Below are 27,417 nucleotides of genomic sequence, written 5' to 3'. Positions count from 1 at the left end.
TTGCTCTTTGGTAAGAAGCTAATTTTATTTTATTTTTTTTACCATTTTAATTTAAAGCAATCACAGTAATGTACTTAATTGTTACCCAGAGATGATTTGATATTGAGATAAAAATGGCTGCATTGGACCTTTAATGCATCTGAATGTGTAATTACAGTGAGCTCCAAAAGTTTTTTTAATGTTGTTTTGGCTCTGTACTGCAGCATTATGGATTTGGAATGAGGTCGGTACTTTAACCTCATAGTCAGTATAGAGCATAGAGACAAAACAACAACATTGTCACTGTCCCAATACTTTTGGAGCTCAATGTATTTGTTGAAAAAGAGGTAGCCTGAAAACATTTGCTTATGAATTGCAAACGGTTTGAGACAGGGTAGTATAAGACGTGGATATAATTATCTTCTTTTTCCTTTACCCCATAACAAAATCAATGGGAATTTGTTCCCTACCATTAGTTGACCACATGGCTGTAGTTAATTGTTTCAGTATGTCTAATGGGAGTCCTCTGCATGGTGCCTGGAAGCCAACATGAAGGACATGGGCGGTCTGACCAACACAAGCAAACAGTGATACGGTTTACATCTATACAAGACGGCTGATTTTGAGCCCGAACTTTGCCTTTTTGTCAGAAGAGTCAAGGAACAAGACACCAGTAAATTAGAATATCCAAATATGAAATTATGAATAAAAGATGACAAAAATGACATGATTTAAAAAAAAAACAACTAGAAAGATCAGCTGAGAATACTGAGACTCAGGGAAGGTCTACTGAGTAACTAAAAACAGGTGGAGCCAGTCTGAGACCCTGAACTACTTTAATACCTCCAGGGTTCATACATACAGTAGGAATAGTTGGACAAAAGCAAGCCATCAATCACATTAAAAGGCAACGTTTTAATCTATTGTGCCTTAGCACTGCACTGCATATCAGACAAGGTCTGAGGTATGTGTAAACTGGCTGCCAGGTCCATAGAGACAGAGGCAACATATGATTTCCACATAAGCAGCAATAAGAGCAACACATGCTACATGCATTAATGGTGAGGACAGAAAGAGGAGGAGAGGGTATAAGAGAGGTCGTGGCAGTTTATACTACACCTGGGACATTTTCAATAGGATGCTAGGTCTCAGCATATTCACATAGAAGTGGAATATATAGAACCATGTCTGTTCTAACTATTGCAATTCCAGAATGCAACTCCAGAACTCCTCACTGAAAACGGCGAAGGCTGGATTTTGGCTCTTTGGAAGCAGGAGGGGCTAACATATCTGAGACTTTCATGCAGACTAATTGGAAAGCCAGGCGGAGTAAGAAATGGAGAAAGAGAGGGAGAAAGAAAGTGAGAAGGAGAGGGAAAAAGAGAGGGAGAAAGAGAAGATGAAAGATTAGCAAAAAGAAAGGGAGAATTAGAGGGAGAAAGAGAAGGGAAAAGAAAGGGAGAAAGAAGGAAAAAGAGAGGGAGAGGGAATAAGAGAGGGAGAAAGAGAAGGGAAAAGAGAGGGAGAAAGAGTGGGAGAAAGAGAGGGAAAAATAGCGTGAGAAAGAGAGGAAGAAAGAACAATCCCTACCACAAGACTCTCTTCCTGCCACAGACAATCTTTCTTTCCTCTGTCTGAGAGCTACGCCAGAGAGGTCCCCGTGGGTCTCTGGGCTCTGTCTGAGAGCTGGTCAGATTTATAAAGTCCTGGTGTCCTCCCTGCTGCTACTGCAACGGTAAGGTCAGGAGGAGAGATGTGGAACTGAACACCCCTTCATTTTTGGTCAGTGTCCCAGAGGGGTATAGATAAATAGTCTAGTCTGGTGTGTACTTGGGCAGAGGTCTGCTCTCAGTGGTTTCATTGTTTTACCATTCCTATTGGTTGGCTAGCTAATTCATAGATTGATCCAAGCCTTAGTTTGGGGAGAAACAAGTCTTTCTTGTGACTAAAAAAGGACAAAACGTTCTCTTTCACACACTGTTCACACAAGTTTACAAAATACAGAATACATTTTAAAAATCAACCACCGTGTTGGGTTTTATTCACACAAACCATAGCGCATTTGAGTCCTGTTACTTCTGTTACTTGGCTCTGTGTTCAACAGTTCAAACATAGCTGGTTCTGGATCACTGGTATTACATAACAGGAATACATGCTGCTGACCTTGTAAATTATGTGTGTCATGTCAGCCAAGCTAAACAAATCCCAAAGAACAGAATAATCTAATCAAATTTTATTTTTAACAATGCAGTTTTAAGAAAAATACAAAAAAAAGTAACAAATAATTAAAGAGCAGTAGTAAAATAACCGTAGCGAGGCTATATACAGGGGTACCGGTACAGAGTCAATGTGGAGGCTATATACAGGGGGTACCGGTACAGAGTCAATGTGGAGGCTATATACAGGGGGTACCGGTACAGAGTCAATGTGGAGGCTATATACAGGGGGTACCGGTACAGAGTCAATGTGGAGGCTATTTACAGGGGGTACAGGTACAGAGTCAATGTGGAGGCTATATACAGGGGGTACCGGTACAAAGTCAATGTGGAGGCTATATACAGGGGGTACCGGTACAGAGTCAATGTGGAGGCTATATACAGGGGGTACCGGTACAGAGTCAATGTGGAGGCTATATACAGGGGGTACCGGTACAGAGTCAATGTGGAGGCTATATACAGGGGGTACCGGTACAGAGTCAATGTGGAGGCTATATACAGGGGGTACCGGTACAGAGTCAATGTGGAGGCTATATACAGGGGGTACAGGTACAGAGTCAATGTGGAGGCTATATACAGGGGGTACCGGTACAAAGTCAATGTGGAGGCTATATACAGGGGGTACCGGTACAGAGTCAATGTGGAGGCTATATACAGGGGGTACCGGTACAGAGTCAATATGGAGGCTATATACAGGGGGTACCGGTACAGAGTCAATGTGGAGGCTATATACAGGGGGTACCGGTACAGAGTCAATGTGGAGGCTATATACAGGGGGTACCGGTACAGAGTCAATGTGGAGGCTATATACAGGGGGTACAGGTACAGAGTCAATGTGGAGGCTATATACAGGGGGTACCGGTACAAAGTCAATGTGGAGGCTATATACAGGGGGTACCGGTACAGAGTCAATGTGGAGGCTATATACAGGGGGTACCGGTACAGAGTCAATGTGGAGGCTATATACAGGGGGTACCGGTACAGAGTCAATGTGGGGGCTATATACAGGGGGTGCCGGTACAGAGTCAATGTGCAGGCTATTTACAGGGGGTACCGGTACAGAGTCAATGTGCAGGCTATTTACAGGGGGTACCGGTACAGAGTCAATGTGCAGGCTATTTACAGGGGGTACTGGTACAGAGTTAATGTGCAGGCTATTTACAGGGGGTACCGGTACAGAGTTAATGTGGAGGCTATATACAGGGGGTACCGGTACAGAGTCAATGTGGAGGCTATATACAGGGGGTACCGGTACAGAGTCAATGTGGGGGCTATATACAGGGGGTACTGGTACAGAGTCAATGTGCAGGCTATTTACAGGGGGTACCGGTACAGAGTCAATGTGCAGGCTATTTACAGGGGGTACCGGTACACAGTCAATGTGCAGGCTATTTACAGGGGGTACCGGTACAGAGTCAATGTGCAGGCTATTTACAGGGGGTACCGGTACACAGTCAATGTGCAGGCTATTTACAGGGGGTACCGGTACAGAGTCAATGTACCCGGTACCCCCTTTAAATCACTGATGAAGGATTTTGAGGCTGATTCCCTGACCTGTCAATGTTTTTAATTTGCTGTTTTTGATATTGTAATACTCTTGTGAATTCATGAATGGTTTTTACTTGATTACTTGTAGTTTTTCATGTTGTCTGTCTGTAATTTTTTGTAATGACTTGGTGCTGCCTATCTTGGCCAGGACGCTCTTGAAAAAGAGATTTTAAATCTCAATGAGCCCTTCCTGGTTAAATAAAGGTTAAATAAAATAAATGTGCAGGCTATTTACAGGGGGTACCGGTACAGAGTCAATGTGCAGGCTATTTACAGGGGGTACCGGTACAGAGTCAATGTGCAGGCTATTTACAGGGGGTACCGGTACAGAGTCAATGTGCAGGCTATTTACAGGGGGTACCGGTACAGAGTCAATGTGGAGGCTATATACAGGGGGTACCGGTACAGAGTCAATGTGCAGGCTATATACAGGGGGTACCGGTACAGAGTCAATGTGCAGGCTATTTACAGGGGGTACCGGTACAGAGTCAATGTGGAGGCTATATACAGGGGGTACCGGTACAGAGTCAATGTGCTGGGGCACCGGTTAGTCGAGGTAATTGAGGTAATATGTACATGTGGGTAGAGTTATTAAAGTGACTGTGCATAGATAATAACAGAGTAGCAGCAGCGTAAAAGGGGGGGTAATATAAATAAATAGTTTGGGGTAGCCATTTGATTAGATGTTCAGGAGTCTTATGGCTTGGGGGTAGAAGCTGTTTAGAAGCCTCTTGGACCTAGACTTGTCGCTCCGGTGCCGCTTGCCGTGCGGTAGCAGAGAGAGAACAGTCTATGACTGCGGTAGCAGAGAGAGAACAGTCTATGACGAGGGTGGCTGGAGTCTTTGACCATTTTTAGGGCCTTCCTCTGACAGCCAGTGTTAGGATAACTTCAATTAGAGCTGCACTCACAGTTTCAAACTATGTCAAGATAAATGATTCAGTGTTGCCAAATCAGTGATAGTCAAGCTAACAAACATTATTTATTTAGTTATTATTAACTTATGAGTAAGTTATTAGTTTTTTTGGTCATGTGTTCATCAACACCAGGTGTGGGCAGCTCAAGCTGCAGAATGGATGTATTCATTTATAAAACAATCAAGAAGAGAACTTGTAAACAAAAAAAATAACTATGAGATTAAAAGGAATGCATGCTCGATAAGCTCTGCAGAGTTGACCTGGAGCAGGAAGTGACCTCATAAGGCTCAAGTTTCCTATTTGTTTGCACTGAAACTCAAGCCAGCAGAGCAGGTCAATCTGATAGACATCTGGAACTCACTGAGCTGATTCCCCAGATGACCTCAATGAGTGTGTAGGCATAGGCCTAAACACTCAGTGATTGGAGGAGCAGACACTGTATTGATCAGTTTCCTATCACTATGTCAACAGACAAGGGCTAACCGAACCTTCACATTGGTCATTCCAAAATGAAGATGAAATGATGACAAAAAAAACAGGATATTCAAACAGTGTTTTGATACTGATCTGTTAAGTGTGTTTTGACATTTGTGGCGTCTCAGAAGGTCATGTGCCTGAAATAACCCACAATACAAATTCACCCAGATGTCAACAGCAGGAAAGACATATTCTTCTATGTGTATTATACTAAGTCCTTGGCACGGTACTGTATCTAGCCTACTAGCATTATGGAAAACACGATCTGGTAGCCATCTGGAAGGATATTGTCCTGAACCAGAATTGTTTGACTTGGAAAAGACCAGTACGATTTCAAACAGTTTGAAACATACTGTATTTTGCCCCAGGGATGGTCAAACATATCAAGCTAGGCTACCTGCTGTGACAGTGATGCAGTAGTGAGTCCCACAATATTGAAAACCAAAGGTGGACTTCATTTAGAGACTGTTGGAAAATAGACAAAGAGAACAAAAACAGCCATTGCTTGAACTCTGTGACTGGTGGATAACCTGTAAACTGGTACAGTGGCTGTTGTATTGGTAACGCCACAGTGAACGTCCTTGCTCCTTTTCATCCTGACCCTAAAAAGCTCTGCACACAAACTATTTGTCTGCATACTTTTCCATTTCCCACAGATTATGTAAACCTGCGTAGTCACACATCTTGGCCCAATCATCCAACACTGTACCAATGTTTCACATCTCGAGGCATCATGAGTGTGTCAAGAATGAACATCTATTCATCATATTTGTTTTTTTTTGTTTTTTTGGGGGGGGGATAAATCCAGCCACACGTAAACTCTATAAATGTAACAGCCAACAAACGTTTGAAAAAGAGAGACGATTTTATACGTGAATCTGGACATGGAATTCAGCACCTGAGATGGTTTGTTTTCACAGTTGAATATACATCAGAAGAGAATGGAAACGACTAGACTGTAGGAAAGATCAGTCTTTAGAACAAAAACAATGATTTGTTTTGACAGTCTCCACTCTTCATCCTTCTGAGAAACTGGGAAAATGAATCAGTTTCCATTATTGTGGCTGGAGCTGAAGTAGTTGTGGTGGGGGGTGGTTGGTAGCAGGGTTACGAGTCATTCCCTTAAAGTTATGAAAACCATACGGCACAAGAGAAAACCATCGTCCGGCACAGCAGCCCCCCCCCCTTCCTCCACACAGTCAGTCATTACTCAGCCCCTCTTCCAAAAACATACAATCCTTTTTCCTTTACGTACCCTCCTTCTTTCTTTCTCCCCTCCCTCCCGTCTCTTTTCTTTCTCCTGCAGATCAGTTAGAATGCTGCTACCAAGGCAGAGGTAGACAAGCAGGAGAAAGGCCTCTGACTAAATGTAAGAGAAGAGTTTTGTTTGGGGGAAAGTTGTGGAGTATTTTTTTTAAAGCAGAAAGAAAAAAAGTATTACTTAGAGAGAGGTGTAGTTAGGTGAGAAAAGACAATGGTACAGATGGGGAAGATGAGCTGTGCCTTGCGCTCCTGTGCTCTTCTGGCAGTCTTGTGTGCCTGCTGGCCTCCCTGGACTCTGGGACAAGAGCTGCAGGAACAAGATGCCCTCTGCACTGCAGATGGCTGCTACGCCGTCTATTTCCAACGTAAGACCTTCCGGGAATCTGCAAGGTTCTGCAAGGACAAACGTGGTTCCCTGGCAACCCTAAAGAGTTCTGAGGAAGCGGCTATGGTCCATGAGCTCCTTTCGTCGGTGGAGCAGCGCGGCCCTCGGGCCAGGGTCAGACTGTGGATTGGGCTCCATCGCCAGCCCAGGCAGTGCTCTGCCACACGCCCACTCAGGGGATTCCAATGGATCACAGGTGAACAGGACACCCAGTACAGAAACTGGCTGAGAGCGGACTCACCTAGTACCTGTGCCGCGCCCCGCTGTGTCGTCATAAGCGTCAACACTGCTGCTGACACCCGGGAGCAGCACGACAACTTCAAGTGGCTGGATGGCTCCTGCTCACTGGCTGTGGATGGATTCATGTGTCACTACACCTACCGGGGGATGTGCCCTTCTCTGAAGAGTGAGGGAGGCGGACCTGCACTGTACACCACCCCTTTCAGCCTGCTCAGCACCATCCTCACTCACATCCCCTTTGGTTCAGTAGCCACCTTGCCCTGCCAAGACCATGAGGACAATGTAGGAGACCAGTCTGTTCTTTGCATTCTGAGAGAGGATGGGAGTGTGGGCTGGTCAAAGGACGCCCCCCTCTGCTCTGATGGCCCCCAGGACTGGTGTGAAGAGGAAAATGGTGGCTGTGAGCATTTCTGTCAGAATGCTGACACACACTATTACTGTGAGTGTTCTGAAGGCTTCACACTGGCAGAGGACGGCCAGACCTGCCAGCCGAACCGTTCCTGTGGCACGGCCAACTGTGAGTTTGACTGTGAAGAGACTACTAAGGGATTCCGCTGCAAATGTCCAAATGGTTACCTGTTGGCACCTGGTGGACGCAACTGCCTGGATGTTGATGAGTGTCTGCAGGCGCCCTGCCCTCATATCTGTGTAAATTCTCCTGGGACATTTGAGTGTCGCTGCAATGAGGGCTACGAGCCCGATGAAGACGGAGAATGTGTGGATGTTGATGAATGCAAAGATTCCAGCAGCTGTGCACACAGATGTGAGAACACCCCTGGTTCCTATGCATGCCACTGCCGCCAAGGCTTCACTGAGCTGCCTGATGATCCAGGCTTATGCCAGGACATCAATGATTGTCAGATCTCCACAAGCTGCCACCAGAAGTGTCTCAACTATGTGGGTGGGTTTGAGTGCTATTGTGAGGCAGGGTACGAGCTGCAGTCAGACCAGTATTCCTGTATGGCCATTCCAGAGGGTGAACATGAGTATTCATCCACAGCTACCTCATCCTACCAAACCTCTTTCTCCTGGGTCCCCGAATTCCCAGACTGGGTTACCGACACCACAGCTTTGGAGTGGCTGACAGAGCAGACCAGCCTTGAGAGGCTTCCTACTGAGAAGACAGCCTCTATGCCGGTTCCACACAGGCCGTCAAATGACCATAACTCACACTGGGATGTTCTCACACGGAGAAAGCCCGCTCAGAACACTATCACACCCTCGCCCAGCTCATCCTCACAGGAAGATGATGTCACTCAAAGCCAAGCAGGTGATCCCTCAGTGGTGTCCAGCGTTAGTGACAGCCACCACCCAGCAGTCCAGAATGACAGGGGGGCTGGGGGAGTGGTAGAAACCCCAGACAGTAACTCTGAGGTTAAGGCCGCCACCACCCCCACCATCACACCCAGAGTCCCACTTCCAGCCCAAACAACAGCATTCGCATTAGGGTCAGAGCGGCCTGACAGTAAGGGCAAAAGGAAGCAGGACAAGAGCTGGCTTCTCGTAGCACTCCTGGTGCCCCTGTGTGTTTTCATTGTGGTGATGCTGGCTCTGGGGATTGTGTACTGCACTAGCTGTGCTGTAGAACAAAACAAGAGAATCACTGACTGTTACCGCTGGATCGTCACCTCCAAATCAGAGGACAAGAACAAGGCGAAATCTCCTGCTTGACCAATAGAGGGCATACTGACTTTTTAATGAACAGTTCTGAATAGGGGGGTGAATAAAGGGTTAAATAAAGGACAGGATCCAGACCACCCATCTGATGGCCTCTGCTGCTCTTACAGTGAAACTGAACCCCTGCGGAACATTCTAGTGTCTCTGTCTGAAGTTCATCTACAAATAGTGCTTATTAATTATGACAACATAAATGAAGTGCTGTTTTTTTTTAGGTATTGTAAAGATCTGATAAACGCTTCTGAAGACAGGGGAGATGACTTTATCGAGAGAAAGGGGTTCATATTTCACTGCTAGTGCTTCTGAAGACAGGGGGGATGACTTTATCAAGGGGAAGGGGTTCATATTTCACTGCTAGTGCTTATTTCGCCACCATCAGAAAAATGTCTTAAACAATTATTAATTTAGCAGGTGCTAAAGTGTATTGTAGACCTCGTTATTGAGGTTAATCATAATAAACAGAATAAACGTCAGAGTATTAATTTAAGAAACCTAGATGAGAAACAAGCCCATACATTTATTGAGAAGAAACACTGTGCAAGCAAAATGCTCCAATTGCAGAATATTTGGATATGTTGCCGTTTGTAATGTGTACCCACTTTTGTTAGTTAGGCCTATATTGAATTATGTCCTTCTAGATTCGTTGCACTGAGTATGCATTGGATTTGAATAAAATCAATGAACCACTTCTGTTTTGTTTGACTGATACACCTCATGCCGTGAAAAGGATGATGAATAGAGCAAGCCAGCTTGTAGTCCGAAAAACAGAAATGAGTTACCTCTGGTTTGTTCAGCCATTTCTATGGGGAAAATGAATGGGGAAAGAAGATGGTTTGGGGATAAACACCAAATATAAGGTCTAGGCTTAGGAGATCTTATATTTTTTTGTTCTATGAGATAATATAAGTCAGTTAACATGTCCTTTATGAATTATGAAGCCTTTATGTGCTTTTCTTTATAACATAAATGCTTCAACATTCATAAAGAGTGAAGTTGGCTGATGAAAATGATCGCATGGAACAAAATGTATAATAAGATCTCCTAAGTCTGTGTTTACCACCGACCTTATTTTCAGCGTTTATCCAAAAACCCTACAAAAACGCCATTCATTTCTCCATGGGCTTTGTCCAACGAACCAAATGTACACATACATGTTATTCAATCATTGCACCCACACTGCTTGCGCGAGTCAACGAGCATCTGAGTAGCCAGGCGCTAAAATAGAACTTGGTTCTATTTGTGAGCTTAATGCGGTGCAAGTCCCGCCTCTCCCATCTCCTCAATGGTTTTTAGGAGCATATACCCATGTGGGTGATTGAAAGATGAACTGAGCTCCACACTCCAGTCTATAGTGGTAATGCACCTTTAAGTTGGTTGCCAACCGCCATATGAAGTCCAAAGAAGAAGAAGCCTGAGGAAGGAGAGATTATTAGAAAACAAACTTTTACCCTTGTATCTGTGGATTAATTGTCTTGTGCATTTTAGGTAAAATAACAACCCAATGTTTATATTCCAGGACAAATGACCTAGCAACAACAAGCTAGCTAGCTAAATTGCCATAAATGTTGAATGCTTTTCGACCTGTCCCCAAATTAATATAGTTGGTCTGGTGTGGGGGGCCACAATCAACATACGCGCGATGGCACACGCAGACGCACGCGCGCGTGAGGTCTGGTCAGCTTGTTTTAGTGGCTACAGAAAGAGTCCGTTACAATTTCTCTATACCTGCCTCCTTTTGCCTTTTATTGGGTAATAGCGCCCCCACGCAGTTAGGGTTTAGGCCTACTTTTGTCAAATATGAATATTTCCATGTTTTCTACTGTGACATACAGATTAAAAACTGTATCACTTTCACTAACAAAAAAATGTGGGTGTCTCTTCGAACCATTTAAGATTAAACATAAACACAATCATCAGGACTTTTACTCAGCCTATACATAATAGTGTTGTAATAGGTTATCATATCCATATTCTTCTTTTTCCTAATTTTGGTAACACTTCCTATGAATACCGTATTATACGGATATCTGCATTATATGGACATTTAGAATGGTTATAGTATGCAAGCATTTAGAGTACTATATGAACAGGTTGTATAAAGCCTTAACTTGTCTTGCTTTATAATACAAATACTCTTATTATTCATAATTCACCGTTATTCTTGTGAAAAAATTGTAGATTCTTCGCAATACTTGCAAAAGTAAGCCTAATGGAGAAAAGGGTATTTGTCGACGAGGATGGGATTCGAACCCACGCGTGCAGAGCACAATGGATTAGCAGTCCATCGCCTTAACCACTCGGCCACCTCGTCGGTTGGAATCTTTGCGGAAAATATCTATGTTTATCCGTAGAAAATAATTTCGTGCGCGTTAATAATTAGCTATCATACTCAGCTTTTCGATTTATTTGCACCAGTTTACTACTGTAGTGAATATACCATTCCAAAAGTACGTTTAGTTGCTTTGGATTTATACAACATGAGGTGGGATTAGTCCCCATCTCCCAGACAGGTGCGATCGTAGCCACTCCATGGTGAAAAAAAGTTTAATCATAAACTTCCTTCACCGAAACTTTCACCATGGAGTGTGGTTTAGTCCGCTAGCGAAAACCTTTGACTGAAAGGCTAGCTCACATTAGCTGATAGCTAGCTAGCCAATGTTGTAAAGAAGTTCAGTAAATTCAAATGTAACTTGTTTTGAGATAAATATATATTTTTAACACAAATATGTTAGCTCGTGACCTGAGATTCACTTAAAAATACCTATCTTGAAGGTTGTGGTCGATGGTAGCTGGTAGGCCAGGTAGGATGATGTGCAATAGGCCTAAAACAGCAGAGAATCTTTGTATAACAGAGCTAGCTATATATGGCAGTTTTTGCCTGCAGAATCCGCGTGGATAAGAAAAACTCAAATAGATTGTAACTTGTATGGGCACTGTACAGTAAACAAAACAAAGATAACAGTTTTAATATTGATCATTGTAATAATGTGCTGTATTTAATAACTAGGCTATGCATCCACGTTTGTTAGTTAAATTGCCAGTAAAAGTCACAATATAGGCCTAGTTCAGGAGAGATTGGCACAATTCGTGGGAGAATCAAGTTCATGTTATCCATTCAGCATACGATGTCGATGTGCCAGAGCTGACTTCAATAGCTGATCTGGGTGCGTAACAAGGATGGGCATATTGGGTGGAGAGCTGATTTATGCCCCATGTTGTCATGTGTAAGAATCTGGAGGGGGCCTGGTCCAGGACTGAGGTGATCTCTGACCCCTGAAGCAGGCAGCTGGTTGGCCCCAGAGTGACCTCACAGTCCAGCCTGCTCAGTACTGGCAGGCTGAAAGGAACATGGCATGTTGACATCTCATCTATATGATTGGTAGGTGGCTGAAGGCCTGTGCTTGGGATTTTGGGCTGCTGTGTGTATTTCCACAACCCTTGCCTTGATCCACACAAGCAAGTGGATCCATCTTGTGGGTGAATGGGGAAATATTCCACGGTCCGGTAAGGCAGCCTAGCAGCAGCAGTCATGAGTACCTGTGGATGTCTACAGGACATGTGTTTCTCACTCCACAGTTCGTTCGGGACAAGGCCCTCCAATCCGGCATGGTCAGGGCCCTCCTTGAATACAGCACTGCCTCCTCTATAGACTGACTTCATATAGTCCCTGGAGAAAGAGCAGATGTTATATAGGACCAAGAAACATCTGAAATGGCAAACAATGACACAAGGATATGATGGTATGATTCCCTATATCCAAAGAAAACAATCAGCAACAATTATGCCACTGATGAACGGTTAAAGGAACAGTTCACCCAAATTACAAAATTGTTTCTTCACCTTGACAGCAATCCGTGATTTTGTTTAGTTTCCCTGGCACTGTTTCCAGAGTTTGAGCATTTGTGGCAAAAATCCCATCCAAGTACTGGTATCGATATTAGCATTTTTCACACATCATGTCCAAAAGTATCTCAAATTGATTGTGAAGCTCAACAAAGTCACTTATAGATGATTTTAACATGATGCAGCAAAAATGCTAATATCGATACCAGGACTTGCTTACACCTATTCCTTTAACATGCTTATACATGTTGACTGAGACTAGAAGCTTGTGCCCACACACAATGGTGCTTACCCGAACTCTGATTCTTTGACTGTATGTGATCCCCCTGAGTCACAAGGGGGCTCTATCTGCAAGGTTTTCATTTGATGTGTGGTGAAAGAACCAGCAGATATAGGGAACTTCCCCAAGGAACAATGGCCCTCCAAACCAGATGGAAGAACAGGACCTTCTATCATGGCCAAGATCCCATCTAAAACTGGAGTAAGGAGGAAGTCTTCTCCATCCATGGGTATGTATGGAGCCAACGAGTCCAGGTCCAGCTCACATAGTTCCTGCAGGGAGGAAATATGCAATTAAAAAAGGGATCGAAAAAGTCCACCATTGATGCTACCAATTTCAGCCCAGGTTTTACCCATGAGCAAAGAGATAGGTCTACTTACAGAGAGTGAGTTCATGTTCATTTGATCCTCTAGGTTGAGCTCTGCATATCCCTCATAGGTTTGGATCTCATTTTTGTGTTCTAGATCAGATTGGGAGGAACGTAACAATTCAATGCCACAAGTCTCTTAACACCTCTTCGGTTAGATGCAAATAATCGTCAGCTAAAGGGACAGACCTGGAGTTGGTATTTTTGTGTTGCGTAGATGACCAGCTGTCTCTGCTGCAGGATAGGCCTCATTCTGCAGGGTGGGCCCCACCTCAAGTTCAGAGTAACAGGGCCTCAGTAGCGGTTCTATTTGCTGCAGTGAGAACACCATCTCTGGTAGCTCCACCTCACTGTGGTGAGACAACGAGATAGGGCAAACGGAAAAAGGACAGAGAAGATATCTTTACACCAGATACGGTGCATACAACTTGGTAGCACAAGTAACAAGGCATTTTACTCGTAAACAGCTGAACAGATATCTATTCTAACCAACTTCTTATCCACACAGTCTTGGTAAGAGTTGTCATTCATTAGATGCTTTCATTGGACCCCGACCCCAACATCACTTCTCACCTTAGGATGTAGTTGATGCAGACAACACTCTGGGGCTGCCCAGTCTGGTTGTTGTACACCACCGATGCATCCGTCTCTGCCCACACATAACCACCACCTTTCAGCAGCAGACGGTACCTGCCCATGGAAGCCTGTCCCTTAGAGAGCACTGTCCCAGACACATGATCACATATCAATTTAACATGGTCAGAACATACTAGTGATATTAACAATATTTATATACACCTCATGATTCGAGGTAACTCACAGCTCTGGTGTGCTTTGTGAATGTGCTGGCAGTCAGATGTGTGGTAATACTGATACACAGACTGGCCCAGAAGTTCTGTTTCTGTATATCCAGTCAGCTCCTTGACACTAGAAACAAAATCATATGAAAAACAGTATGAAAAGTATTATGTAATATGCTTGTATTACTCGTCTCGTTTCATTAGCGTCACCAGATGAGTGTCGAGTTAGTGACTGTACCCTGAATGGCAGTAGGTGAACCTCATGTCCGGGCGATGTCCGCTCAGGAAGGTCTTGTGATTCAAGCTGGCATCCCTGATGATGCATTGTGAGATGGGTAAGGGTCGGCACAATAGGACAAGACAGGCTGACTCTGGAAGGTGAGATTGTTTCTTAACCCCAACGCAGTGAATCACCTGTGTGTGTGTGAGGGACAGAGAGAAAAGAGAAAGTGAAGTGTGTATTTCTACAACAGAGAAGAATAAAACTCAACATGTTAATACTCTGCTTCAAACTAGCATGAAGTACCGACCTTCAACATGTTAACACTCTGCTTCAAACTAGCATGAAGTACTGACCTTCCATCGTGTGTGTCTGTTGTTGACAGCTCGACCCTGAGAGGTCAGAGTGCTCTTCACACGGAGGAGGAAGTCACACTGCTGTTGTCTCTCAGTATCTGATAGAAAGACACGATACAGAAGATAAACAATATGCCTCTTTGCTAACTAATATCTTGTTTAAAATATGTGAAGTCCCCTTTACCTATCATTTTTGAGAGGATATCTCTGACTTCCCTCTGGTCACAGTGGTGCATGAAGTCAAACAGACTCCTACCAATCAGATCCATCTACACGTGAAATAAAAACATTTGTTGTTTAGAAAAATATTTGTCATCCATCTGTTTTGCCTTCAGTTCCAGTACAATATGAACACTCAACATACAGTTGAAGTCGGAAGTTCACCATAGCCAAATACATTTAAACTCAGTTTTTCACAATTCCTGACATTTAACCCTAGTAAAAATTGTCTTAGGTCAGTTAGGATCACAACTTTATTTTAAGAATGTGAAATGTCAGAATAATAGTAATTTATTATAATAATTTATTTCAGCTTTTATTTCTTTCATCACATTCTCAGTGGGTCAGAAGTTTACATACACTCAATTAGTATTTGGTAGCCTTGCCTTTAAATTGTTTAACTTGGGTAGCCTTCCACAACCTTCCCACAATAAGTTGGGTGAATTTTGGCCCATTCCCCTGACAGAGCTCATGTAACGGGGTCAGGTTTGTAGGCCTCCTTGCTCGCACACGCTTTTTCAGTTCTGCCCACAAATTTTCTAGAGGATTGAGGTCAGGGCTTTGTGATGGCCACTCCAATACCTTGACTTTGTTGTCCTTAAGCCATTTTGCCACAACTTTGGAAGTATGCTTGGGGTCATTGTCCATTTGAAAGACCCATTTGCAACCAAGCTTTAACTTCCTGACTGATGTCTTGAGATGTTGCTTCAATATATCCACATAATTTTCCACCCTCATGATGCCATCCATTTTGTGAAGTGCACCAGTCCCTCCTGCAGCAAAGTACCCCCATAACATGATGCTGCCACCCCCGTGCATCACGGTTGGGATGGTGTTCTTCGGCTTGCAAGCGTCCACCTTTTGCCTCCAAACATAACGATGGTCATTATGGCCAAACAGTTCTATTTTTGTTTCATCAGACCAGAGGACATTTCTCCAAAAAGTATGATCTTTGTCCCCATGTGCAGTTGCAAACCGTAGTCTGGCTTTTTTATGCCAATTTTGGAGCAGTGGCTTCTTCCTTGCTGAGCGGCCCATCAGGTTATGTCGATATAGGCCTCGTTTTACTGTGGATACAGATACTTTTGTACCTGTTTCCTCCAGCATCTTCACAAGGTCCTTTGCTGTTGTTCTGTGATTGATTTGCACTTTTCGCACCAAAGTACGTTCATCTCTAGGAGACAGAACGCGTCTCCTTCCTGAGCGGTATGATGGCTGCATGGTCCCATGGTGTTTATACTTGCGTACTATTGTTTGTACAGATGAACCAGGGCGTTTGGAAATTGCTCCCAAGGATGAACCAGACTTTTGGAGGTCTACAATTTTTTTTCTGAGGTCTTGGCTGATTTCTTTTGATTTTCCCATGATGTCAAGCAAAGAGGCACTGAGTTTGAAGGTAGGCCTTGAAATACATCCAACGGTGCACCTCCAATTGACTCAAATTATGTCAACTAGCCTATCAGAAGCTTCTAAAGCCATGACATCATTTTCTGGAATTTTCCAAGCTGTTTTATGGCACAGTCAACATAGTGTATGTAAACTTCTGACCCACTGGAATTGTGATACAGTAAGTTATAAGTGAAATAATCTGTCTGTAAACAATTGCTGGAAAAATGACTTGTGTCATGCACAAAGTAGATGTCCTAACCGACTTGCCAAAACTATAGTTTGTTAACAAGAAATTCGTGGAGTGGTTTAAAAACGAGTTTTAATGACTCCAACCTAAGTATATGTAAACTTCCGACTTCAACTGTATGTACATATACTGAACAAAAAATATAAACGCAACATGAGTGTGTTGGTCCCATGTTTCATAAACTTAAATTAAAGATCCCAGAAACGTTCCATATGCACAAAAAACGTATTTCTCTCAAATCTGGCGCACAAATGTGTACATCCCTGTTAGTGAGAATTTCTCCTTTGACAAGATAATCCATTCACCTGACGTGTGTGGCATATCAAGAAGCTGATTAAACAGCATGCTCATTACACAGGTGCACCTTGTGATGGGGACAATAAAAGGCCACTCTAAAATGTGCAGTTTTGTCACACAACACAATGCCACAGATGTCTCAATTTTGAAGGAGCGTGCAATTAGAATGCTGCCTGCAGGAATGTCCACCAGAGCTGTTGCCAGATAATTTAATGTTCATTTCTCTACCATAAGCCGTTTTAGAGAATTTAGCAGTACATCCAACCAGCCTCACAACCACAGACCACGTGTAACGACGCCAGCTCCACATCCGTCTTTTTTACCTGCAGGATCATCTGAGACCAGCCACCCAGACAGCCGATGAAACTGAGAAGTACAGTGCCTTGCAAATGTATTCATCCCCCTTGCCGCTTTTCCTATTTTGTTGCATTTCAACCTGTAATTTAAATGTATTTTTATTTCGATATCATGTAATGGACATACACAAAATAGTCCAAATTGGTGAAGTGAAATTTAAAAAATAAAATTTTTCAAAAAAATAAAAAACAGGCATATGTATTCACCCCCTTTGCTATGAAGCCCCTAAATAAGATCTGGTGCAACCAATTACCTTCAGAAGTCACATAATAAGTTAAATAAAGTCCACCTGTGTGCAATCTAAGTGTCACATAATCTGTCACAAGATCTCAGTATATATACACCTGTTCTGAACGGCCCCAGAGTCTGCAACACCACTAAGCAAGGGGCACCACCAAGCAAGCGGCACCACGAAGACCAAGGAGCTCGCCAAACAGGTCAGGGACAAAGTTGTGGAGAAGTACAGATCAGAGTTAGGTTATAAAAAAATATCAGAATCTTTGAACATCCCACGGAGCACCATTAAATCTATTATTTTTTTTAAATGGAAAGAATATGGCACCACAACAAACCTGCCAAGAGAGGGCCACCCACCAAAACTCACAGACCAGGCAAGGAGGGCATTAATCAGAGAGGCAACAAAGAGACTTGCAGCTGTATTGCTGCAAAAGGTTGCTCTACAAAGTATTGACTTTGGGGGGGTGAATAGTTATGCACGCTCAGGTTTTCTGTTTTTTTGTCTTGTTTCTTGTTTGTGTCACAAAAAATATTTTGCATATTCAAAGTGGTAGGCATGTTGTGTAAATCTAATGATTCAAATCCCCCAAAAATCTATTTTAATTCCAGGTTGTAAGGCAACAAAATAGGAAAAATGCCAAAGGGGGTGAATACTTTCGCAAGCCACTGTACTTCTGTCTGTAATAAAGCCCTTTTGTGGGGAAAAACTCATTCTGATTGGGTGGGCCTATACCCACCTGCTCAGTCATGGGAAATTAGGGCCTAATGATTTTATTTCAATTGACTGATTTCCTTATATGAATTGTAACTCTGTAAAATCATTGAAATTGTTGCATGTTGTGTTTATATTTTTGTTCAGTATAATATGACTGTACCTGGTTGATGCCAGTGTGTGTCCTTATGTCCCCTGTAGTGAAGATAACCTGGCCGTTCTGAGACACCAAGAGCATGAAACCCCCAACAGCAGACTCCAGCACTGTCTCCACAGAGAAAATCCCAGCCATTGGGTATCGGCCTAAATAACACAGAGGACAATGCCTTCTACTATATTTCTAAACCCTTGAACACTCTAATAGCCTTGTCATTCCAAACGCCCAACAGAATGTTGTTACCGTGCATGGTGAAGTGGACTGTGTCAGAGCAGACCCTGGTCTCTGGTGTGACATTGTCTCGATGGTCTAGCAGTGCTCTCAGACGCAGGTAGTCCAGTGTGAGTCTGACGATAGAAGCCTTGTCTATGTGGCCAGTCAGACCAGAGGGCAGAGGTAGCCATGCTGCCAGCTCCCCAAACAAACGGCTCTCTCTCTCCCTCCTGCTCTTAGCTGCAACACGGGACTGGGCCCGCAACCGCTCCGTACTCACCCTGTGGTACAAGCAGTGTCATAAGCAGTGTCATACCATTAAGAGAGAACATTTCTGAAAATATTATGCAGTTGAGAGGAATGAAGAAATAGAACTACAGAGAGAGATAGGAAGTGAAGGGGCCTAAGGAGCAGGGGTTGGAACAGGTTCAGGGAACAGAACAGAAAACCGGAGAATAAATACATTTTTCAAGGAACAGAAACAGAACTTGGAATGAAAGTGATTCATACTGTTCTGGAACCGAACCATTATTTTTTTTAAGCATGGGAACCGGTTAATGGCTTTCTTTTACGTTCCAGGCATTTTTTTCTAGTCCCACAACAAAACGCAACAAAGCTCCTATGCAAAGCCCTCACTCTGTCACTCAGAAACTTATGCCCTGTTTACGTGACGTATTTAATCTTTCATCTTCACGGAGTCTTGACTGAAAAGTGTAGAGTTTGTAATTCAAGCTGGAGTAGAGCCTGTCTCTTGTCAGAGATCAAATTTATTTTAGAAGATTGCAAAATATGATCTGTTCATTCAAGACAGGATAAATATATTGTTTCTGGTAATAATAAAACATGTTTTGTTTAGTTACTTTTTCCTCAACTTGTTTCTCTACCTTTATAGCAAGTCAAGCTAGCTTGCACTGCAGAGCAGCTGGCTAAAATCTAGGCTAGGTTAAAGATACCACCGTAGCTAGCAACTTCCACCTAATAATTATAATAAAAAACAAACGTAATTGCAATAAACTTAAACAGGAGGCAACAGTCATATAATACACATTGGCTGTTAACACATTACTATTAAAATAGTACTTATAGGATAGGGTGACCAGACATCCCCGTTTTCCGGGGACAGTCCCCGTTTTTGGTGGCCTGTCCTCGGAAATGTCCCTGTTTTTTACAGTGCATTAAAAACAGACTGCAAAGTGAAATAATATTTTACGTGGCAAGAAAGACCGGGCAGTAGAGCCTACCAGTTGACTTCTCAATCGCGTTGTGCTTGTTTCGTCCAGCAGAGGAGGCTGCTCGCTATAGCAGCTTCATTCACTCTTCTTCTTCTACTAACTACTTGCTCCCGCTAGTTTTAGAGAAAACTGCTGTGGAAAACTCGGCCAGAAGCTAGCAAGTGTCAAGTGAATCCACAACATCACCACAAACGTCTTTTCAAGCCAGGTAAGTTACAATCGTTTGAGATACTAGCTAGTGATGTTAAAATGTCACAATTTATTATATAGATAGATGATCTGCTCTATAAGGTTTTAAATAGGTTATGCTAGCTAACATTAGCTATGTCGACTAAGTTATCTAGCTAGGTTAGCTAGCTACTGTCTTGGTAGCTAGGTTAAACAACGTTCACATGTAAACATGATTATATTAAATGAATGCACAATTAATTATGAGAATATTTAATATTTATTTGTAGATTACAATTTTAATGGTTTGGCATTATAATAAGTAACGTAAACTCACCCCATTCCGTACAAATGTGCGCAACCGCGACATTCAAACGAGCCTGCAAAGAAAACGAATGGGACTGTAGCGACTGTGTTGACTTCAAAATCTGGGGTGTGAACTACGTTTCTATTCAAGCGTTGATCGACATGGTAATGGCTCTATAGTATTGGAGAAAAGTTGAAAAAACGGACCCTCCATTACAGGTGTAGCACTTCGCTCATCGTTTAAAAACAAGAAATGGACAGTGACGGGGGTAAGGGGGGGATACCTAGTCATTTTTTGCGTCATCACTGCATGCGATCATGACTCTCAAAGCCGCTGTTACCTTCTGAAGATCACTTTAGCACCGCCCTGAAAACCCTTCAAATAGGTATGTAATGATACATTATATAAACTCTTTATAGTGTTTTGTTTACATTGTAGAGGCAATAAGGGGGATAAGTTGGACAGATCGAGTGAAAAAAAGCAGTTTTCCCACACGATAACTGTCCTTCTCACTATCACGCATTAGTTTCGCTTCCCCACCCGCCATTTTTAAAAAGACCCGATGGAGCTCATTGCCTTGTTGAATTATGCAGAAACGGGCAGCGTGGAGCTCATGTCATTGATTTTGTTTGAAAGGGGAGAAATTGTGCTTTACAATGATATTGACATTACAGTTGATCTGGAAGTATTACGTATTTGGGCCGCTAAAATAAGGTAAATTGTACGGACCAAGGCGATGTACAAAAGTGAGTGAGTTTACATTAGTGTGAAAATATATTTTGAAATTTTCATGGATAACATTAGCATAATATTTTCTGATAGAGTGGAGAGGAGGAAGACGATAGAAAGAAGAGTGAAAGAGAGAGGAGGAAAAGTAAAGATATGATTACAAAGCCTGCAAATGTATTATTCCAACCAATGGGAATCTGTTAACCAAAGTTTTTTATCTAATAGTGTACTATTTATTATTAAACATTGGAGAGGAAGGAGAAGGAAAAATGAAGGGTGTAAAAAGAGTGAAGCGAGGAGAGTGTATAAGAGTGAGGTGGAATGGTAAATAGAAGGAAGACGAGTGAAGAAAAGAGGAGAAAGATTGGAGCAGAAGAAAAAGTTAAGAGAGTAAGAAAAGCAGACAGAGGAGGTACAGGAAAAGGCGGGCCGAACAGGCCCCCAAACAAACAGGGAGTAGCAGCAGTGTATGGGTGGGGGGGTCAATGTAAATTGTCCGGTGGCGATTTTTATGAATTGTTCAGCAGTCTAATGGCTTGGGGGTAGAAGCTGTTGAGGAGCCTTTTGGTCCTAGACTTGGCTGTCCGGTACCGCTTGCCATATGGTAGCAGAGGAAACAGTCTATAACTTGGGTGACTGGAGTCTCTGATAATTTTATGGGCTTTCCACTGACACCGCCTATTATATAGGTCCTGGATGGCAGGAAGCTTGGCCCCAGTGATGTACTGGGCCGTTCGCACTCCCTCTGTAGCGCCTTACATGCTGACCAGACCGGACACGTCGCGTGCGCGAGCGTCGCAAAATAAATTTAGAAATCCATGTTATTCAATTATTGCACCCACACTGCTCGCACGGCCAACGAGCGTCTGCGACGCCAAGGGCTAAATTAGAACTCATTCCTATTTCTGACGCAGATCGCGCTACAAGTCCTGCCTCTCCCATCTCCTCATTGGTTTATAGAAGCAGGTACCGACGTGCCATCTCTTCATTGGTTATACCCACGTGGGTGATAGAAAGACGAACTGTTTTGCCGGTAGTCGTGGTAATACAATGAAAGTTGAGATGCGATCACCATATAATTTAAACAATGAAAAAGCCTGGAAGGAGGAGAGATGACTAGAAACGATTCGGTTGGCCGTTTTATGTGTGGATTAATTGTCGGAGTAGAGATCCTTGTGCAATTCAGGTAAAATAAAAACTCAATGTTTATATCCCAGGACAAATTAGCTAGCAACAGCAAGCTAGCTAAATAGGACAAATTAACGTTAGCTAGCAAGTGCAAGCTAACTAGCTAAATTACCATACATGTTTAATGCTTTTCGACCTGTCCCCAAATTAATGTCATTGGTTCAGAGTTTGTTTTGATATTTTAACCTGCGTGTCGTGATCGCGTTTGGTGTGGGGGGGCAAAATACATTTATGCATGATAGCGCACGATGGCGCAAGCGCGCAGCCGGTTTAGGCAAGGTGTTACGGTCAGATGCCGAGCAGTTGCCATATCAGGCGATGATAGAACCTGTCAGGATGCTCTCGATGGTGCAGCTGTAGAACCTTTTGAGGATCTGGGGACACATGCCAAATCTTTTCAGTCTCCTGAGGGGGGTAAAAAGGGCACGACTGTCTTGGTGTGTTTGGACCATGATAGTTCGTTGGTGATGTGGACACCAAGGAACTTGAAACTCTCGACCCGCTCCACTACAGCCCCGTTGATGTTAATGGGGGCCTGTTCGGCCCGCCTTTTCCTGTAGTCCACGATCAGCTCCTTTGTCTTGCTCACATTGAGGGAGAGGTTGTTGTCCTGGCATCACACTGCCAGTTCTCTGACCTCCTCCCTATAGGCCATCTCATCGTTGTCGGTGATCAGGCCTACCACTGTTGTGTCGTCAGCAAACTTAATGATGGTGTTGGAGTTGTTTGGCCACGCAGTCGTGGGTGAACAGGGAATACAGGAGGGGACTAAGTACACACCACTGTGGGGCCCCAGTGTTAAGGATCAGCGTGGCAGACGTGTTGTTGCCTACTCTTACCACCTGGGGGCGGCCCGTCATGAAGTCCAGGATCCAGTTGCAGTGGGAGGTGTTTAGTCCCAGAGTCCTTAGCTTAGTGATTAGCTTCGTGGGCACTATGGTGTTGAACGCTGAGCTGTAGTCAATGAACAGCATTCTCACATAGGTGTTCCTTTTGTCCAGATGAGAAAGGGCAGTGTGGAGTGCGTTTGAGATTGCATCATCTGTGGATATGTTGGGGCGATATGCGAATTGGAGTGGGTCTAGGGTGTCCTGGAGGATGCTGTTGATGTGAGCCATGACCAGCCTTTCAAAGCACTTCATGGCTACCGACGTGAGTGCCCCGGGGCGGTAATCATTTAGGCAGGTTACCTTCGCTTCCTTGAGCACAGGGACTATGGTGGTCTGCTCAAACATTTCAGGTATTTCAGACTCGGTCAGGGAGAGGTTGAAAATGTCAGTGTCTTGACAGTTGATCCGCGCATGCTTTGAGTACACGTCCTGGTAATCCGTCTGGCCCAGTGGCTTTGTGAATGTTGACCTGTTTGAAAATTTTGTTCACATCGGCTACCAAGAGCGTTATCACACAGTCATCCAAAACAGTTGGTGCTCTCGTGCATGCTTCAGTGTTGCTTACCTCGAAGGGAGCATAAAAGACATTTAGCTCGTCTGGTAGGCTCGCGTCACTGGGCAGCTCGCGTGTGGGTTTCCCTTTGTAGTCCGTAATAGTTTTCAAGCCCTGCCACATCCGACGAGCATCAGAGCCGGTGTAGTAGGATTCGATCTTAATCCTGTATTGACGCTTTGCTTATTTGATGGTTCGTCTGAGGGCGTAGCGGGATTTCTGATAAGCGTCCGGATTAGTCTCCCGCTCCTTGAAAGTGGCAGCTCTAGCCTTTAGCTTGATGCGGATGTTGCCTGTAATCCATGGCTTCTGGTTGGGATATGCACGTACAGTCACTGTGGGGACGACGTCATCGATGCACTTATTGATGAAGCTGATGACTGAGGTGGTGTATTCCTCAATGTCATTGGATGAATCCTGGAACATATTCCAGTCTGTGCTAGCAAAACAGTCCTGTAGTGTAGCATCCGCGTCACCTGAACACTTCCGTATTGAGCGAGTCACTGGTACTTCCTGCTTAAGATTATGCTTGTAAGCAGGAATCAGGAGGACATGCTGATAAATATTTGGTAAAACTGATTTAAGTTTGCCTGCATTAAAGTCCCCGGCCACTAGGAGCGCCGCTTCTGGGTGAGCATTTTCTTCTTTGCTTATGGCCTTATAGAGTTGATTGACAGCGGTCTTAGTGCCAGCTTCACTTTGTGGTGGTAAATACGAATAATACAGATGAGAACTCTCTTGGTAGATAGTGTGGTCGACAGCTTATCATAAGGTACTCTACCTCAGGCAAGCAATACCTCGAGACTAGCAATACCTCGAGACAAGCTAGCTTGATAGTTAGTGAAACGGTGTGCCTCCCACCTGCTGTGTACTGGAGTCCTCCTTAGGACTAGCTAGCACACAGTGTCCTTCGCTCCCGCCTGCCGAACACCTGCCATCGTTAACAGAACTGTGCGAAAACAATGCCTGACAGGTGGGGGCGAAGGACACTGTTTACCAGTGTATGGCTAGCTAGCTACCGTTGTCGCCCCCGCCACTTCTATGTGGTTTATCAGTGGCTGGCATCCAAAGTTATTGTGCATTAACACCACCTACTGTACTGGAGCAGCTCCGCCTCCCACCTGTCCTACTTAAAAATTGGCGAATAGAAGCAATAAGAGGGGTTCCTGCAGATGAAGGGGGGAGGGATATTTTTAATTAGCTAGAGAATCATGGATTAACTTCTTCACTGCTAGTTATGGATAATATAGGCGTATTTATCCCGTTTCACCTTGGATGTATTAACTAGAAAAAGGCAAGACGTGTTTTTAATTCTGGTGCAGCTCTGCACTCACAAACGTATGAGCTAACTAGCTCATGCTTGTTAGTTATCTAGCTAGCTCAAAGGACATTAAAAGTTCCTACAAAGAAGCCGCTCCTCCTAGGTATAATTCTGTGGACGTCATTCAGATAATGCATGACATAACAAGATGCCCAGCGCTTCAAGCCTCCTCCTCAAACAACCCTCTCAAGCTCTTCCCTACCCACAAAATTTCAGTCGCATCTTGCGCCAATAGTTAGGTTACACTTGTCTGTCCATCACGCATGTGAACACCTAGGTTGCCTGCTCTGTCCGCACTGATTGGGGAAGTCATTTAATGAGCTAAATGTAAAAACTGTAGATTTCAGAAAGGAATGATATAAAATGGTACATTTTTGGGGTTCGAACCGGTTCAGAACTATATTTTGCTGGTCGGAAGAGTGGAACGAAACAAAAAAAAATAGTGGTTCTGTTCACAACAAAATTATTGGAAAATAATTGTGTTTCCAACCCCTTCTAGGGAGAAACAAAAACAATGAGGGGATGTTTACATAACACTACAGTTTCCATGACATACATTCTATAGTTATCAAGCCCAAATCACAAATCACTCTTTGCCAGAGGGAAGCTGAGTGTGAACCTCCTGAGGAGATAAAGGGCGACTTTCAGCCATGGGGGGCAACAACATCACAGCTACGTCATGCTAGCTTATCACAACCAGTCTTGGTTGTCTGCTTCCAGAGATACAGCAACTAACTACTACGCTGTAGCATATCTGGTATAGCTAACTCTTGCAAAATGTTCTGAAGTGCATTAGAAATGTACCGAATTGTTTTGATCATATACAGTCAGGTCCATAATTATTGGCACCCCTGATAAAGATGAGGGGGGTAAAGTATAAAATAAATAAATAATACAAATACTGAGCTATATTGTATGAAACAAAAAAAGGGGGAATTATATTATTTTATACTAATAAAGCTGCTCAGAGAAAGAGGTTTTGTTTAACAAGTTATCAAGTCTGGAGACTGAGATAGCCATTGCAAAATGTTGATTTTGTGGTCAATTAACCATTTCTTTGTGAATTTGATGTGTGCTTGGGGTTATTGTCTTGCTGGAAGATCCACTTGCTGCCAATAGTCAGCTTCCTGGCAGAGGCAACCAGGTTGTGGTATAAAACATCCTAGTACTTGGTAATGTTCATGATGTCGTTGACCTTAACAAGGGCCACAGGACCAGTAGAAGCAAAATAGCCCCATCAAGGGTGCCAATAATTATGGACCTGACGGTATATGACCAAACAATCATTTCTAATGCAAATAAACAATGTTTTGTCAGTTAGTGATCAGTTAGTGCTAAATCCACTCCTGACTTTCCCATGTCTAAAATAAAAACCTTAGTAAAGTGGTGTGTTTGTTTTGTTTATTAGAGTAATTCATTAGAGAAGTAACTCACCTGCTTCTCTTCTGTCCATTAATTCTGTCCTTCTGTCTCTTTGTTTTGTGGAGCTTTTGATCACAAGCATCTTCCAGAGAATTTCCTAAATGAGGAAACATTATCCAAAATCTCTGAATGGACACTTGCTAGTAATCACAGATACATGCCAGTCATGCGGTCACAAGCATTTCGTCCCACTTGTACTTTTGGAGGTTGAACTAGAACAGGTTCCTGAACCAATGTCCAGTGGCAAGTCATTCATCTTTCTCCTGAGACTCCTCCTCTTTTGGACATGCCACCTCCCACCAGGGAGGGAATCTCATCCACTTTGTTTACAAACAATCTCCTTTGGGCACAGAATTATCAGTTAATGACCATTTACCAAATATATTACAGTAGAAGAAATGAACACGGTAGCATTTATCAATACATTAGTGGATTCTATCGTGAAGTAGATGTTTATCCTTTCTTAAAGTGAAAACTAAATACTAACTTGCTTAATGGTATTTTCTTTTAAATGTTGTCTTACCCATGAGGTGATGGACTAGGGTAAAGTTGGCACAGACATTGACCAACCCTAATTTTTGTGTTTTAAAAACATTTAGCAGGACATCTGGCATGATTCCTGATCCTAAACTGTGGCGCCAGTTGCATGCCTTATGCTGTAAACACTTCCTCCACCCACCCCACACACAAGGGTACAGACATACACATTATCTGCCTAATGTTGTGCAAGTGAAGTAAACACATACTAAGTAAACATTATAAACTGGGTGGTTCGAGCCATGAATGCTGATTGGCTGACAGCCATGGTATATCAGACCGTATACCACGGGTATGACAAAACATTTATTTTTACTGCTCTAATTATGTTGGTAACCCGTTTATAAGGCAACTCGGGTGTTTGTGGTTAATGGCCAATATAGCACGGCTGAGGGCTGTATCCAGGCACTCCGCGTTGCGATGCGCGTAAGAACAGTCCTTAGCCGTGTTATATTAGCCATATACCACACTTCCTTGTGCCTTATTGCTTAAGCATACTATAAAAAAGACACACTTTTATATAATTAACACTGACCACTAGATATCAAGGGCTGTTACAGTGTCTTTCCTTTATATCCAATCAACTTGTTAAAACAGAATTTATTCCAAAGGGATACAGTGGCTCAAAAAGGTTTCATAAAAGTGGCCAATTTATACAAGGCTGTCATCTCTGT

The 27,417-nt window shown here is 43.3% G+C and overlaps 2 protein-coding genes and 1 non-coding gene across 4 annotated transcripts; 1 reads left to right on the top strand and 2 right to left on the bottom strand.

Annotated features, from left to right (window-relative positions):
* Positions 1-6,511: 6,511 nt before the first annotated feature.
* On the top strand, positions 6,512-9,384 carry LOC120021570 (endosialin-like). Its single transcript, XM_038965366.1, has one exon. The coding sequence runs from the start codon at positions 6,612-6,614 to the stop codon at positions 8,694-8,696; it is 2,085 nt and encodes a 694-aa protein (XP_038821294.1). The 5' UTR covers positions 6,512-6,611; the 3' UTR covers positions 8,697-9,384.
* A 584-nt stretch (positions 9,385-9,968) lies between these two features.
* Positions 9,969-26,503, bottom strand: hif1al2 (hypoxia inducible factor 1 subunit alpha, like 2). 2 transcript variants are annotated; one of them, XM_038965531.1, is made up of 13 exons: positions 26,219-26,503; positions 18,427-18,677; positions 18,190-18,329; positions 14,753-14,837; positions 14,569-14,666; positions 14,231-14,406; positions 14,013-14,119; positions 13,766-13,913; positions 13,382-13,542; positions 13,206-13,285; positions 12,838-13,097; positions 12,240-12,369; positions 9,969-10,113 (listed from the first exon to the last, which is right to left on the bottom strand). In XM_038965531.1, exons 1-13 carry the CDS (start codon positions 26,317-26,319, stop codon positions 9,982-9,984), a joined length of 1,869 nt encoding a protein of 622 aa, XP_038821459.1. In that variant the 5' UTR covers positions 26,320-26,503; the 3' UTR covers positions 9,969-9,981. The 2 variants fall into 2 exon arrangements, with proteins under 2 accessions (XP_038821459.1, XP_038821458.1); XM_038965530.1 differs by lacking the exon at positions 9,969-10,113 and having other exon boundaries at positions 11,677-12,369; positions 26,219-26,500.
* Positions 10,932-11,013, bottom strand: trnas-gcu. Its single transcript has one exon. It is a non-coding gene; the product is annotated as a tRNA-Ser (tRNA).
* Positions 26,504-27,417: the final 914 nt, after the last annotated feature.

Source organism: Salvelinus namaycush, chromosome 26 (genome assembly GCF_016432855.1).
Source record: "Salvelinus namaycush isolate Seneca chromosome 26, SaNama_1.0, whole genome shotgun sequence".
NCBI lineage: Eukaryota > Metazoa > Chordata > Actinopteri > Salmoniformes > Salmonidae > Salvelinus > Salvelinus namaycush.
This window is presented reverse-complemented; position numbering and strand designations above follow the sequence as displayed.